This window comes from Ambystoma mexicanum, chromosome 4q (assembly GCF_040938575.1).
Source record: "Ambystoma mexicanum isolate Mex_15411 chromosome 4q, UKY_AmexF1_1, whole genome shotgun sequence".
Taxonomy (NCBI): domain Eukaryota; kingdom Metazoa; phylum Chordata; class Amphibia; order Caudata; family Ambystomatidae; genus Ambystoma; species Ambystoma mexicanum.
Window position 1 is genome coordinate 1018108257 of NC_090928.1, and position 16274 is coordinate 1018124530.

At 45.3% G+C, this 16274-nt stretch overlaps 1 protein-coding gene across 3 annotated transcripts in view; it reads right to left on the reverse strand.

The window, feature by feature from the left end:
- The window catches only part of GPATCH2 (G-patch domain containing 2), a 1007975-nt gene that overhangs the window by 823267 nt on the left and 168434 nt on the right, over positions 1–16274 (reverse strand). For all 3 annotated transcript variants that reach the window (XM_069608577.1, XM_069608578.1, XM_069608579.1), the window contains exon 5: positions 13348–13421. In XM_069608577.1, coding sequence (XP_069464678.1) covers positions 13348–13421 — 74 coding nt within the window. The remainder of the gene's footprint in view (positions 1–13347; positions 13422–16274) is intronic.

Consider the following 16274-nt stretch of genomic DNA (forward strand, 5'->3'; position numbering starts at 1 on the left):
GTGAGGAAGAGAAAGATGATAAGGGAGCAGACACGGAGATAACGGATAGACTAGAGGATCGGAAAAGGAGAAGGGGAAAGGGGCGTGGCTGCGCACGGAGAACGCCGGCCACGGCAAGTGTAAAAGGGGGAAGAGAACGGAGAAACAGGACGACTGTATAAAATCGTCGTAAGGGGTACGCAGCCGCAGGGGGCTGCGTGCGCTTCGGCCGCATGGGGCCGTAGGGGAAGGAATATAATATAACATCATATTTATTATTATTGCATAATCTGTCAAGGGATTGTCGTAAGTCCCCACACTTGCGGGGCAAGGTAAGCAATACGAGGTTGTATATTGTAAACTGCTGGTAAAGAGAAGGGTAACAAGGGGAGGGCAACTATGTCATACGGGAGAGGGTCGGGAGGGTGGGGGAACACCCTCACTACCCCATTACAACACATATGCACCACACTGCCACCACATAGGGAGAAATTAATTAAGTACAGCATAGAGTGGACCCAGGGGACGGACAACAAAATGTTAACACCATGGCCGCCTAATGGTAGTTTCGATCCATATGCCCAACATTCACTACTAAACCATCTGCACAATACATACAAGGGGAAGAAGTTGGCAAACCATGTGGAGGTGTTTAACTTATGGAGGATGTTCCAGGGGTCCCGACCAGGACCAAATGGAATGTTCACTATGGGGGAAGCACCGGAAGAAAAGGAGATTAAGAAAGAAGGAACGGATGGGGAAAAGGGGTGCGAAAGCACAAAGAATACGGGGAACGGAGGACAGGGAGGAGAAAAGATTGATAAATCAAACGACATAAAAAAGGAACGGAACAATGAGACACCCATAACACCGGGAGTGAAAACAGAGGGAGGAGGGTTGTACCCTTTAAGAGAATTAGGAGAAATAGAAGGACAGTTCAGGGCGGCTGAAGGATACTCGAACCCGGCATACAGCCCTCCACCATATGTGGCTCATAGGAAGATACCAATGGGGGAAGAAAGGATTGGAGAAGAGCAGACTGTAGAGATAGGAAACGATGAGTGGGTAGCTGCACAGATATTATTGAAATTACGAGGCTCACTAACTGGAGAAGAAAGGGAGGCGGTAAGGAGAACAGACGAGGATAGTGCCAGAGAGAGTGAAATGAGGGGAGAGGAGCTACTATGGCAGAAGGAAGAGATTTTGGAGAAAAAATTAGCAAAACTAAGGGATGAGCAGAATGAATTGATCAAACAACTTGAGAGGGAGGAAAGAGAGAGAGTGAGGAAAAGGAAAGAAGGTAAGAACGAATTGGAAAAATTAAGGGAACGAAATGAGGAGCAAAAGAGAGAAGCTGAAAGGGTGAAAGCAGCAGCAGATAGGGTATCAAGAGTAGTGCTAAGGGAGAAGAAGAAGGAAGAAGAAGAAAAGGAAAAGGAAATGGAAATATGGAGAAGGAGGGTACTATCAGAGACAGCTAAGAAATATGAAGAGGGGAAGGTAATAGAGAGTATAGTAGAAAGAGAAAGGGTGAAATGGGAAAGGAAGAAAGAGGATGAAAGAATATTGGAACAGATGAGCAACGAAGTAATGGAGGAATTGAAAAGAAAAAGGGAGGAAAATAGTAGGGAAATGGAAGAGAGAAGTGAAGGGGGAAGAGAAGGGAGGAGTAGGGAGAGTGAAAGATGGGGAGATGTATATAAAAGTAGAGAGGTAGCAACAACATCAGCACTAGGGGGAACAGTTGGTAACAACGAAAGGGGAGAAAGAGACTTAATAGACTTAAAAACAGTAACAATAAAAGGAAAAAAGGCAGAGTGGGGGGTGCCATTTATGAATGACTTTTGCAGTGAGGAGGAAGAAGGAGTGGAGAAGGATGGAAGAAAGAGTGAAAGGGAAAGCTTAGATAAGCTATACCTCACTAGAACAAACATAGATTCGCCCTGGATGAGTAGAAGATGGGAGGAGCTGGAGAGAAGTAAGGAGGGAGTGAAAAGAATAGGGGAAACACAAACCCATGAAACCACGCCACCCACATCTCCATCACGCCCTCCCACGTCACACCATACATGTTCAACCACCGCACGCTCACTGCACAGAATAAAGCTCGCGCCCTTCATGAACGAAATTACACCTTATGCATGTCGGCTTAGGGACCTCCCTAGTCGCAGGCAAGACAGACAAATAGACATACCCATATTGAACACAGGAAATGACGAAAAAAAGGGAAAGGCAGAAGAGGGAGGTAGGAGCAGAGGTAGTAAGGATGAATTTGAAGTAGTAAAGGAAACGGGGGAAGAGGAGGGGTGTGAAGACTCAATATTATGGAGCGTAAAGGGTGACACAAGACAGAATTTAATGCCACTGTTGGAGAGAGGAGGGGTTAGACCACAGTATGTACCTTGGAAACATACGGATAAAGAAAATATAAAATGTAGGCTCCCATCACTAAGTGGAGGTGCGGGTAAGTGGATATATGAAATGGAAAAACACACCGCAGGACAGAAACTAGCAGTAGGAGATGTGAAGGGCCTGTTAATATCAATATTAGGGGATAGAGCGGATGACATTTGGAAAAGAGCGGGATTCCATGGGGTAACAATAACGAACACATTGCATGATGGGGCACCATTTGCAAACTGTAGACATGCGCTATGGCAGGCACTGAGAGTGCAGTACCCAGACACATCAGACATAGGAGCCATTACTTCCCGTAAGATGGGTGAAAATGAGGACCCTGTTGATTATATCCAGGATATTCAAGAGAAGTGGCCCATGGAAACTAGAGAACAATGGGACAAAACACCAGCCATATTTTATCATATACTAGTACAAGGGCTCCCAGAAGGGGTTCAGAAACAACTAAAGAAAGTAGTGGGGATGGAAGCAAAACCATGGCCAGAAATACAACTGACTATAGTACATCACTGCAGGACATGGCAAGGAAAAATGAAACAAAAGGAAGAGGATAGGAAAACAGAAGAGGCCAAACTAGTACAGAAAAAACTTACTAAATACACAATGGAAGGGGCACTAATAACTACGCCCACACCAATGGCCCAAAGCCCAACGCAAGTAGTGGCTGCACAAGATCCCGCCCAAATAGCGCCTCCACAAGGTGTAATACAGCAAGTGCCGCCTCTGCAATTACACGCACCAAACATGGGAGGAGGGTACCCAATGCAAGGAACTGGGTATTATAGTTATAACAGAGGGAGAGGAGGGTTTATGAGGGGGAGAGGATACGGATATAATACCCAACAACAGGCTGGGGGACTTAGAAATTATTACCCCACAGGGCAACCCGTATACCAGGACAACACAGGGAGCTTCCCATGGCAAAGCAGGGAACCACCCGTGTGTTGGAGCTGCGGACTATTAGGACACATGTCACGTACATGTAGGGTCAGGCCAGGAACACCAGCATGGAATGAACAAGCACAACCTAGGACCTCACAAGAACAGCAGGGCATACAACAACAGCAGATGTCACAAAAAGGGAGTGACCCACAACAACAAACAACACAACAGCCACAAACCTATTCACTGCCACAACAACAAATAACACAGCAACTGCCACCGCCACAACAACAAGTAGCGTTAATACAACCACCACCCCAAACTCAACAAACGCAATTGGGTAGGGTGACGGTGTTGGGACACAACCCTTACACAGGGAATGGCCAATCATTGTACCCCCAATAGGTCAGCCCACAGACGGCCTTGGTGTGTCCCATCCTGTCAGTAACACCTAATAGTGCGGAGGAACCACGCATAGAGGTAACGATAGGTGACAAAAAATTATCATTTCTTGTTGACACCGGGGCAACCCGGTCTTGCATAAGGGAAGGTAAATTTAAGATGTCAGGCGAAGCCATGAACACCCAAGGATTTTCTGGGGCTAAAGGGTTGGTTCCATTTACTGATAACGTTCCCTTATCTATTGGAGATTATGATCTGTCAGTTCCACTTTTGTATTATAGTGCCTCACCAGTAAATATACTGGGGAGAGACATAATGAACAGGTTGAATATGACGATCTCCTTTACAGAGGATGGCATAATTTGCTCTACTCCAGGGATTAACATGCTCGCAGCACGACAGATTTTGCAAGCATACTGTGGACAGACAGCTATTAGGGCGGAGCCAGTAGATGGCGAGCTATTCCAGTATGGCACAGACATGGCATTTGCATGGATGCCAGGGATAGAAGGGAAAATATGGAGGAGGCCAGCAGCCTATCTGTTCCGACCAGAAACACCAGTTAATGAACTGGAAGGGAAGGTGTTTGTAATGGACATTGAGAGCATTATTGCAACAGCTGATTATGTTGCTGTGCACGCCCAAGATAAAGAAGGGAGAGCATGGAGGGCGGTGATAGCACTAGCAGAAGGATGTAGGCTGACCCAGGTGTCAGATGAAGAGCTGTTCTCAGAAGAAAAGGAAGAAGATGAAATGGTGTTCATGATGAGTGTAGAAATATGGCTAAGAGTGGCTCACAAACAAGTAGCACAGACAATTGCAATGGCACTTGAGGCACCCCAGTCCCATTTTTTAAGGAGGATATGTCAAAGGTGCCCAAATCATTATGGACTATTAGCCCTTATGACGTGGGATGCATAAAAAGCATAGGGGGTGTAAGGATAAAATTGAAAAAAGGTGCCATACTACCAAGAGTGAAACAGTACCCATTGTCAAAAGAGGCAGATGAAGGCATATATGAAACCATAACGGCCCTTATAAACAATGGCATATTGGTCCCCTCAGAATCACCATGTAACACAGCTGTGTACCCGGTGCGCAAGGCTAAAGGGGGTTCTTGGCGCTTCATACAGGACCTCAGACCCTTGAACAACATAGTAGAAGCAGAGTATCCAGTAACAGCAAACCCGGCCACAATATTGTGTGGCATTCCAGCAGAAGCATCACGATTTACAGTGATTGACCTTAAAAATGCTTTTTTCTCAATACCATTACACCCAGACCCACAAGATTTGACAAGCTTCACTTACCGAAATACAAAGTGGAAACATACCAGATTACCACAGGGGTATTGTGAATCACCCTCAATTTTCAATAGAGTAATACAGATGGATTTGGGTAACGTTGAGGTGGAAAGCACAGTGTTACAGTATGTGGATGACATAATAATTTGCAGTACAAACGAAAGTAAATGTAGAGAGGACTCCTTAAAGATGTTGACAATATTGGCTGAAAAGGGGTACAAGGTAGACATGGAAAAGATACAATACTGTCAGGAACAGGTACTTTACATTGGCCAACTGATATCCCAACATGGAAGAAGGATTGCACCACAAAGAGCACAGGCCATCTCAAGCACTCCCGTGCCACAGACTGTGAGAGAACTGCAGCAATTTCTGGGGCTGTGCAACTACTGTAGAGCATGGGTATTTGATTACAGCTCATACATAGGACCCCTGCTTGAGGGTTTGAAGGAAGCAAATAAAGGGGAGAAAAAGTTGGGATGGACTATGGAAATGAGGGAGGCATTTGACGAATTGAAAGACGCGATATCAACTGCTCCAGTACTGGCATCCCCAGACTATGAGCGACGCTTTTTTATATTTTCACATTGCGACTCAGCAGTGATGAAGGCAGTATTGGCACAAAAAACGAGCATGGGATATAAACCAGTAGCATTTTACAGCGGACACTTAGACCCTGTGATGTTAGGCCACTTCCCTTGTGAACAAGGTCTTGCTGCAGCTGCCTTTGCAGTAGAAAAAGCATCAGCAATAACTATGGGGTGTCCAACTACACTGTTTGTGGAACATGCATTATTTGCAATATTGAATAAACCCAAGTCCACACTAACGACACAAAGGGCATCAGGTTATGAGATCATTTTGTCTAGGGCTGAACTAGCGATTGTTAGATGTAGCACTGTTAACCCTGCAAGGTTCCTAGCAGAAGTAATTGAAGAGGGAGATTACGCCCACGACTGCACCCAAATAACTAAAATGTACTCATGTACTAGAAAAGTTGAAGAAAACGCACTAGAGGGAGGTGAGCTTTTGTTTATTGATGGGTCATCAACTATTGATCAAGGAGATGGGATACGAAGGACTGGGGCAGCAGTAGTAAAAATGATGGAGGCGCCGGTGTGTGTGGCTATGAAGTGTGTACAATTACCACAGCACTACTCTGCTCAAGCCGCGGAACTGGTTGCACTAATATTGGCATTAAAGGAAAGTTTTAATAAAAGAGTAACCATATATTCCGACAGTGCATATGTTACATCCACTGTCCACTCAGGGTTATCAAAATGGAGAAGAAGAGGGTTTAGGAGAGCTGATGGCACTCCAGTACAACATGCCCTATTGTTGGCTGAACTAATTGAAGTAATAAACGACCCCCAAGAACTAGCCCTAGTCAAGTGCACCGCACACACCAATGGAGAAGACTACGTATCAAAAGGGAATGCAGCAGCAGACGCACATGCGAAATATGCTGCATACTTTGCTCGAGCGCACATGGGGCGGGTCTACCAGCAATCAAGAAAAAGGCGCAAGTACAGAATTGGGAAAGGAGAACTTGTGCAAACTTGCCAAAGGTGACCAAGTGCTACTTCGCAATTTCAATAGAAAGTGGAACGAGAAGAGGTTCACTGGCCCCCATCTGGTAGAGGACGTATCAACAAGAGCAGTAAAACTAAAGGATAAGCGTGCCTGGAACCACCTACATGACGTAAAGATCTACAAACTGCAGACCCGCCCCAGCGCCAACGACAGGTCCATTGGAAGAACAGCAACAACATCCCCGACAGCGGAAGAAAGTTCCACCACAGACAACGACCCAATTGTTCCCTCGGAGACGATAACTGACGAAGAAGGGGGTGATCCCCATACTGCCCACCCCATGGTCACACGCTCAAAGAGTAAAAATACTTCCGCCATCTGAGCGCAAACCCCCCCCCCCATTGACTGCTAAGTACAGTTGTAACTAAAACTGAAGGACATTGCTTGCACCAATACACATGTAAACACGTGAATGTTCTCCTTTTTTTCTCTCGCACATACAGGAACTGCGTAATATTGTATTGTTAAGAAAAAGCTAATTAACAAGTTCAGTGTACAGGCGTAGATGGTGCTGCCAGACGATAACTACCCAGAAGAATTGTCACACCAATTTGTATACGAAATAAAAAGGCCAACATACCTAAAAAGGAGAAGGGTACGTGTCTACTACACAGCCTTCCTCCTGGCCATAGAATATTACATGCCCCACCTCCGCCCATACTTGCCGGTCCTAAGAGACCGATCACTTAGAGTAGCGTGGGAGCAGCTCTTCGCCTGGGCACTGAATGACTACTTGATAGGGAGAGCTTAAAGGAAACAAAACTAACATTTAATAACGAGCACTTTTGAGAATTTTTAGGCGGGCAACTTTAACGTCGCAAGAATACGCTGCCAGGACTGCAGCAAGGTAAGAGCAAAATGCCGGTGAGATTAGCATATGTAATAAAAATAATAGGGATTTTTATGATCACCGGGTTCTTGGCTGCCTCTGTCTGGCAGTACAGCTATGCTATCGATTTTATTGCTGCACCCAAACCTAATATACCCCCGTTCCCTGCTGCAACAGGTGTTACGTCAGGTGGTAATAGTAATTTTGCACCCAAGCAAAATAGAGTTAAACGCAGCACATACTCAGACAATAAAGGTATTGATAATTATGTACAAGATTCAGCACACGTCGCAAACAACATATGGTACCAGCACATGACCCGCATTGGTAAGCAGACAACCGAGGATAGCTGTTACGTTTGCTCATTAATACCATACGCCATGAGCGCTTCACGAACATTTGTTGCCACAGAAATAGATGAAAAAACAGCACAGTGCATAATATATTTGGCCCTGTTCCAAACGAAAGGAAGATTTCAAGGAACAGTAGTGCACATGACATGGAAAACACGAGACTCATACCCATATGAAAACAACTTCCTCAAGACCAATCTGAGTTATCACAAGACCAGTTTACATGCTGAAGCATTCAGGTACATAACAAGTGGCCCTGCAAAAGGAGAAACAAAGAAGGTAACACTGCAGTATCTACCATGTGATTGGTACGCCACTGAAGTTCCGGGTAAACAAGGATGCTGGGAGAGGCCGCTACTGACGATAACAGGAAAGGTGTATCTGGGCAACAGCTGGGAGATAGGAGTGATTGGCAGCAACATGGTAACAAAAGAAACTATCTCAACTATCGAGACACACAATCATCGATGTTGGACGACGTGGATCAAGTATGTACCAATGCTCACGTGGGTAGAAGAAGATGAAGACCCAATAACTATACTACCATTTGACTGCGCCCAAAGTATGCTACCAGCATAAAGGAGAGGTGGACGTAGGATATAACACCAATTGTGCAAGCGTGATGGAGTTACCTGAGGGGGGAGCGGGAACAGCAGTAATAATGGACCATTATTGGGCCTGCGGAGAAAAGGCATATCATACACTGCCTCCCCTGTGGAATGGTGTGTGCACAATGGTACACGTCAATGTACCATCACTAGTGGTACCTAAGAAGAATGTCGATGTGGCGAAATTTCCTAAAATGGATGAAGGGGATAGGAGAAGAAAGAGATCTGCACCACTTCAGAAGGAGCAAGAGAACAGGACCAACAGCAATGATACTGTCCTAAATAGGAGAAAAAGACAAGGAGAGCCACTGACAGGAAATTACCTGTGGGGAAGGTCGGAAACGGAATTAACATCAATACCGCCAGAACACAGACTATTCAGCAGAGCAGCAATGTTCTTCTCAATAATACATCCGGGACTGCAGGCATACGCAAACGCAAAATGGCTCCAAATAACCAGATGGGAACTAATGATGACCATCAATTCAACAGTAAATGGGTTCAACGCAATTAAAGAGGAGCTGCGAGCTGTAAGGATGGTAGCACTCCAGAACAGATATGTATTGGACCTTCTCACAGCAATGGAAGGAGGAGTTTGTGCAAAGATAGGACAATCTTGCTGCACGTTCATACCTGCCAACGATGCTGACAATGGTACACTGACAGAAGCAGTTTCACAATTGGCCCAGATGCACTCCAAAATGATGGATGAAAGTAACGGTGTAGACAAGGATAAGAGCTGGTTTTCACTATTATGGTCATGGATGCCATCTTGGCTGTCAGATGGACTGAAAATAATAGTGGGGTGTACTATTTTGGCTGGAGCTACCCTGATCATAATTAGATTTTGGAAGGCCCGGAAGGCACGCACGACTGACGAGTTGCTGGAAATGGTGGGAATGCACCCCTTAATGCCAGCAGATGACGGCCAGCATACAGGTGTGATAATACAAGAAAGGGAGAAGTTGCGCACCCAAATCATCACCAATCATCTAGACCCACAATCAGTGAAGATCGAGAACCCAAGGAACCCCAGGAGCTACATAGGAAGATGGGTATACTGTACTCCTGGAGGAACATGTGAATATATGTATTGGTCATTTGAAGATCATGTAAACCATTATGGACATCTCGGAGGGATAACTAAGATATGGAGGGTAAGAGGAGATAACGAGAAGGATATGTTTGTGGTCGACAAGTCGACCAGAGGGGGGACTGAAGTGGGAGAATGGAAGACCAGGCTCCCGTCCTTCACCTCTCGCGCTTGGCCTAGAGGGTCACGGCCCAGACACCCGCCGCGAGAAGAGTTTGTCCATTTACCAGACGACCAGGTACCCTGGTACAGGAACATACGGATGTGTCCACCTGCCTGCCCAGCAGCCCGCACTGGCCATGCCGACACCTGCGGCTCGGATCAGCTAGACTAAAAACCACACGTCGTTAGAGATGCCATGACGACCTAGACAACGGGAAGCACATCTGTACAAATATACACACTTAACATTTCCACACCAATCTACACGAAGAACATACTCAGTGCTCTGACGTAGGCGACAGGCATATTCACGGACGTGCATCTTTATTATTTTTACATAGGCTTTCAGAATGCAGAAACGCAAGACGCATCATGAACTCATTTATAACGCTTGCTCACGCTTCTCTTGAAACCCGTTACCACCATGAGAGGTATAATGGAAACACGATACTGGTCATGGAAATATATGCCATTATAACCCAAAAGCACCTATGCACCAAACAGACTACTTAAGCACCAGGCCCGAGTAGGCCTCAAACAAGAGCTCCCGTGGACATTAACAAAGCAAGAGTCAGGTTGCTGATCCTGCAGAAAGAACCCGGTGGAGCAACCAGCCAAGGTCGCAATGTTGCAAACCCACATCCAAGAACAAATCATCAAAGGCACGATGTTGCAACCTCGCACTCCGCGCCTCAACGATAAAGGCACGCCGACAAATTAAACCAGACGCGCAGTAGAAAAAACAATATTAATTGTGCAGAATTCTGCCTCTTTCACGGTCCCTCCCCACGTGACCAAGCCGAACCTGACGAGATGCCAAAACCCAGGAGAGAAAAGGCGTCTGGGTCCCTCACTACGAGACACAGGCCGATACACTTGAAAGGCTCAATGGACATCTGCTACAGTGGGAGCGGTCAGCCTTCCACCTATGAATAAATCCTCACATTGTCTGCACGTACCCATATTGAAACATTGTTGCAAACACAGGTACACCGAGAGCTGGGAACAACGGTGGTCCCAGGCTGGGAAGCTCACGGATGCACCAATCAGAACATGGGGCTCTTATCTCAGACGTCAGTAATACTAGCCAATCCTCAGGAGTCTTCATGTAACAATTCTTATGTATCTAATTGTAGGGACAACCCAGATATACCACCTGACTACACCTTGTCCACTAATATCATTCTCTATATGTGTACTATACTAACCCTACCACTCGAGCAACCAATTAAGAGTGGCGATAGGTTTTTTGTTAACTTTCTGAAGTGACGCAAGTAGCGCGTCATAATGCAGTAAAAAGGGCCTGCGAGCCCCACGATTGTGTGTGTGTCAGGACGAACGCGTACGCTCCTTGACCCATCCCTGCCGTTTTGTCTAAATAAACAGCAGAGTCACCTTGCTCCTTGTGTGTGTCTCATACTCTATCTCGTCTGGGATATACGGGAGGAGTTGGGGCCTCCCTGCCCGGAGGTCTGCGGACGGCCCGGCCGACCCCGGCAGAATTTCCCCCCGACAAGTGCATGGTGGGGCCAGTATGCAGGTGCATCCCACGGAATGATACCCAGAATCACAGATTGAACTGACCTCATAAAAGGGCGTCATGCGTCTTATGACGCTTCGCAAAAGATCTAGTTGTGCTCCCTGTCTGGTGTTGCCATACTTATCCTGATCCGTTGATACATTTTGGCTGCATCCTAGTCTTTGTGGCTCTTTAGGAAGGACTCTGCAGAAACTTAGTCTGCCCGCAGTTGGTCCGAGCTGCACCGACCACCACGGCTTTCACCCCAACGGGCTCATACCTTGGCTGTGGTGCTTGGTCACTGCAAGTTTGGCATATTGTTGATACTCATTAAAGATTCTAGACTCAAAAATCATCCTGGACTCCTGTTCTCTTCCTTGTGAAAATCCAGCCTGGACAAAATAGTTGGGTGCGGGATGTTGACCTCTTGGATCCTTTCAGGTCTAGATTTTGCTACTGGCAACCTCAACTTCAGTTAATTCCTGCATCGTGGCTTTTTTGTTGTTGCCAAAAGCACTTTGCATGCTATGACTTGTAGATTTACCTCTTCCATGTTAAGCTACAGTCTACAAATACCAATGTGTTCTTTATGATATGGGGCCGTGTAGCCAACATAGTTCAAGCAACCCTTTCGTCCTCTGGGGCCGAGTACTTTGATGGATCACATGTAATCCTCGGTTTATGGTTTAAAGTGCAGAAGAGAGTGCAGCCAGTAGGACAAGCGGAGAGACCGGCATACACGACTCGGGACACAGAGCATTGCGATTCATCGATATGTGTACAGTTGTAGCTGCTTTGAATAAAGGCAGGAATAGTACCGTCGTCGTAGACATGCAATGTCTACTTTTGTTTGTTCACAGAAAAGTAAAACACAGTTGTTCATGAGGAAACCCAAACATGGCTTTTTATGTAGATCAAGGGCTATTAAAGAACATACAGGGCCAATACACCGCTATTTGCAAAGGCAGAGCTTGCAGCAGGAGAGGTGTAGGTTGAAAGGGAGTCCGGTTTACAAATTATATTCGACTGAAGTCTATATTTTAACTTGCTAATGTGTAAACAAGCAGAGAGACTGTACAAGTACGTGCTACACGCGTAGATACGCATCTCTTTTACACATGGTTTCTTATCAAAACCAATTTAATAACACACAAGAGTAGGGAACACTGCAAAGTAGCTGTCCAAGGCAATATATTATAAGCTTCGCTAGCGAAAAATTCTGCAATTTCATCTAAATTTATAACGTTGGAGCCTTAGGTTTAATAATTGGTATTCTTATCCGGGTAAGGAACATCCAACCCTATAACCTTTGAACTTCGCCCCTGCGCCAATAAATACGCCGGACAGTAGCGAGGCCCTGTTCTATTTGGATTTTTGGTTCACTGATTTCTGAAGCAAGGCTGGGATTTGTAGCCCTTATTCACGGCTTATTGCGGTCTCACTGCTGGATTTTATAAAGGCCATTACTGCTGACAGATTAACTCCACGCTATTCATGTTACACGGCCAAAGCACGCCGGAAAACGCCCTTTCCCTCTGAAACGTAAAAGGGTGCTTATGTCGCGCATGATGGTGAAACATTAAACAAGGTAGACAACAAGCAATAAGCAACAGGCCGATGGGAAGGGGTATTGCAAGCATTGAAAACAAATGTGGGAAAAGACCCATGGTTAGGGATCAGGGACGTATGGAAGGGATGACTGTGGGGCTACTGTCCCCACAAAAGTGCCTGTTTTATCAATTTCAAGAAACATTTCATTCGCTGCAGACGTGTGCTCAGAAATTAGCTGGCAAGCCGAAATGCGACTCCAAAAAGATAACGAGAAGTAACTAGTTCTATTAGCCTGTTCTGTTGAAAAGCGGCAATGCTTTTAGAAAGATTAATTTCCTGAACGGAAAGGAACATGGCAGACTCAACCCACTGCACAGAATTGTAATGGTGACCTAATTCCATCACTTTTAATGGGTATGAACCTGTGATGAGATGTCTGCTCCAAAACTGTGATGCAGTGCTTGAAAAGAAAAGAAATCAAGTATCATGTGGGCAGAAATACAGACACGCATACCCACACCCACACTTCTCTTTCCAATTAGATTTCTATGGCCAGTTTCATTAACAGAAACACATGTAAAATGAATTACCATTGTCCAGGGATGCAGCGATTTTTTATATTAAACCATTTGCATAAATCATGTGTACACCTACCGCTGACGTTAAGTTGCCAACCGTTTTCCTCGAGTTTCTGGTGGGCATTCCATGAAGATGGCTCAGCCGAAAGCCTGCAAACCACGACACAATAACGAATGGTATTAATCAAGAGTTGTTGCTAGGATTGTGCTTGAGGAAGAGCAACTGTCATAATTTCATCATTTGTACTGATTTCCATTCATACACAAGCAAAACATGAACAACCAAATAAGATACTGTTAGGCTCAAAACCGATGGAGCACAAAAAAGAGCTACACAAAGTTCCACTAACAAATCCCACACACTAGCCTATACTCATGGGGAAAGTGAAATATGTCAGTGAACTGAACATCTCAGAGCATGACAGTATTGAACGCCCTGGTATAATGCAAAGACAACAGACACCACTTAACCATTCAGTGGTCGTGGGAGTGTGATCCAATGACAAAAAAAAAAAAAAAAAAAAACACAAAGCCCCCACTGCAGTTCACCATGGGAAACACAAGACAATGTCCTAAAGCGTTTGCCCTTGTAAAGAATTTTTTTTTTTAGCCCCCGTTTTCCGATCCTTACCCGGGGCCAGGGAATTCTTCATCCTTGCCTAGGTCAAGGATAGCTCCCATGGGAACCCCCATCCCCACCCCTACCCCCAGGTGAGCTAAATAGGGGGATGTTCCTGAAAATAAAATTGCTGTTAACAGGAACTGGTCTACACCCTATGTTATTATCTTACTAATGGACAAAGACACTGAAGTGAATTTTATAGCAATCCCATCGAGGAGCTCCCTATAAAAACATGTGCTCATTTTTAAACTAATTTACTAATAACTTCCTAAAATTCCCCTGACGTGAGTTCCATCTAACTGGCGATCTGCTTTGTCAACCCACCCTTCCTTGGCAAGGTCTCTGAGACCCTTAAGGCGAGTGTGAGGAAAAAAGACCCCTTCATTAACACCAGGTACCACCTATATGGAGTGGGAGGTCAGTTGATGGCTTCTGTGGGTGGTCTCCTCTGCCTAGGCAGGCCGCTACTTCCTCCCACTACCTAACTTCAGGGTACCTCCCCTTTACTCTGTTATCTATACTTTTAGACTCCTACCCCTACTTAACAGTCCTACTTAATATTCCCTCTACTAATAACCCCACTCTTTAACGCTTACTATTTATAAAATATACACTACATAACATTTAATATACAAGGAACTACAAAAACAAACATATAACGAATAGAACATGTCACAATGGGGCTGACTGCTTCAGTAAGGCCCCTTCTTTCAGTACCTTATAGTACTGTCACTGGTGGCTGGCTGGGCTCAATGAGACTCTGTCCCTTCCAGGCGCATGGCCCTGGCCCAACTGTTCTTTCTTCTGGGGGTCCAAGTCCACCACGTGAGGCCCACCCTCACAACAGAGGGGCTCCGATCTGTTTCAATGTCTTTCAGCAGCCCCGTTCCCATGTGAGCATTCACCCTTTACCACCGCAATCCCTGGCCCTTTAGATCCTCAGGGCGGCCCCCTAGGCTGAGGGGGCCACCCATACTCAACGAAAGAAAGAAGCCAGTGGAACATTGGATGCGCTCTAGATTGAGCAAATCTGTTCTAGGAGTGCATGTCAAGGTGCTGGCCCAGGGGAGTATTGAAGTCACCTGCTACGACATCAAGGTTATCATTATGCAATATCCAAAACCAATGGATTTCCTTCCCAAAACAAGGTCATCTTTATAGGGGCCATATACGTTGAACAGAGTGAGCTGTTGAGAGCCTGTGGACAAGGTTTGGCTATCACCAAGAATCCTTCCTGATCTTCCTTAAAGCATAAGGTTCTCACAAAGGCATTGTGCACAAATATAGCAACACTGTTTATCTGGTTAAATGTTAGGGCATATATTGCTACAGAGATTCATTCCTGCTGTAATATCATGATTCACTAGCAAACAGAATTTCAATGTCACATTTATCTTTCTCGACAACTCTCAAGAACTTTATGCCTTTGATGGGTTGAGAGTGGCCCTGGACGTTCGATGACATTGCCTTGGGAAAACCCATGCCTATGGGTATATGTGAGGCAGAAGATACAGACGATGAAAGGGTTTGGTTGAGGGAGTATTCAGTGGCAAGGACACAAACCATTGGATGGGTGGGATGTAAGCAGGACATGGTTAATGTCTTGGGTGAACAGTATGCAAAGTTCCTCGCAATGCAAAGTTCTCTGTGTGATTGAGGGGAAAAAGACAAGGATTGTAATTTTGGAAGGCCGATAGACCAATTAGAGAAATTAACTAGAGAAATGAGCAAGACAACCATGGGGGAATCACCCAATGCTTATCATGAATGTAGCACAATCCCATGCTCTATGAGAGCTAGGAAACATTAACAATAACCATAATCAAAACCGGTCTATGCATGTGCAATATATTCCTTTATACTCCTGTATTTAGCCGAGTAGTAAAGATATTGTGACATTGATCTGCTAGTTCTAAAGTTGACAAACTTTCCAACCCTTCATTTCCTTTCCTATTTTCTCATTCCTACAACTCCTCTACCCTCGACTTTCTTCCCCAGTGAACGATGGGGCTTATTAGAGGGACTTTGGGCATGTGCCTGTGGTAGTACGGGTGGAAAGTTTTGCACTGTTTATGTAGAAAGGGGAATGCTTGCAATATGGGGATGCGCTGGTGACTGGTAGTGGGCATTGGGTTGTGTGCATATTTTATTTATTTTTATTTTATTGTATTCATTTATAAAGACCGCAGCAGCCAAAGAGCATCATGGCGCTGTTACAGGAATCTTAGGCATATGATACATAGCGAATACAGGTATCTCAGGCATATGATACAAGGTATACACATGCAGTTATCATTGGCATGAGATAGTACACAATACATATTGGTCGTATTTGAACAGCCAGGTTTTGAGTGCTTTGCGGAAGGCTCCATGGGAGAGTT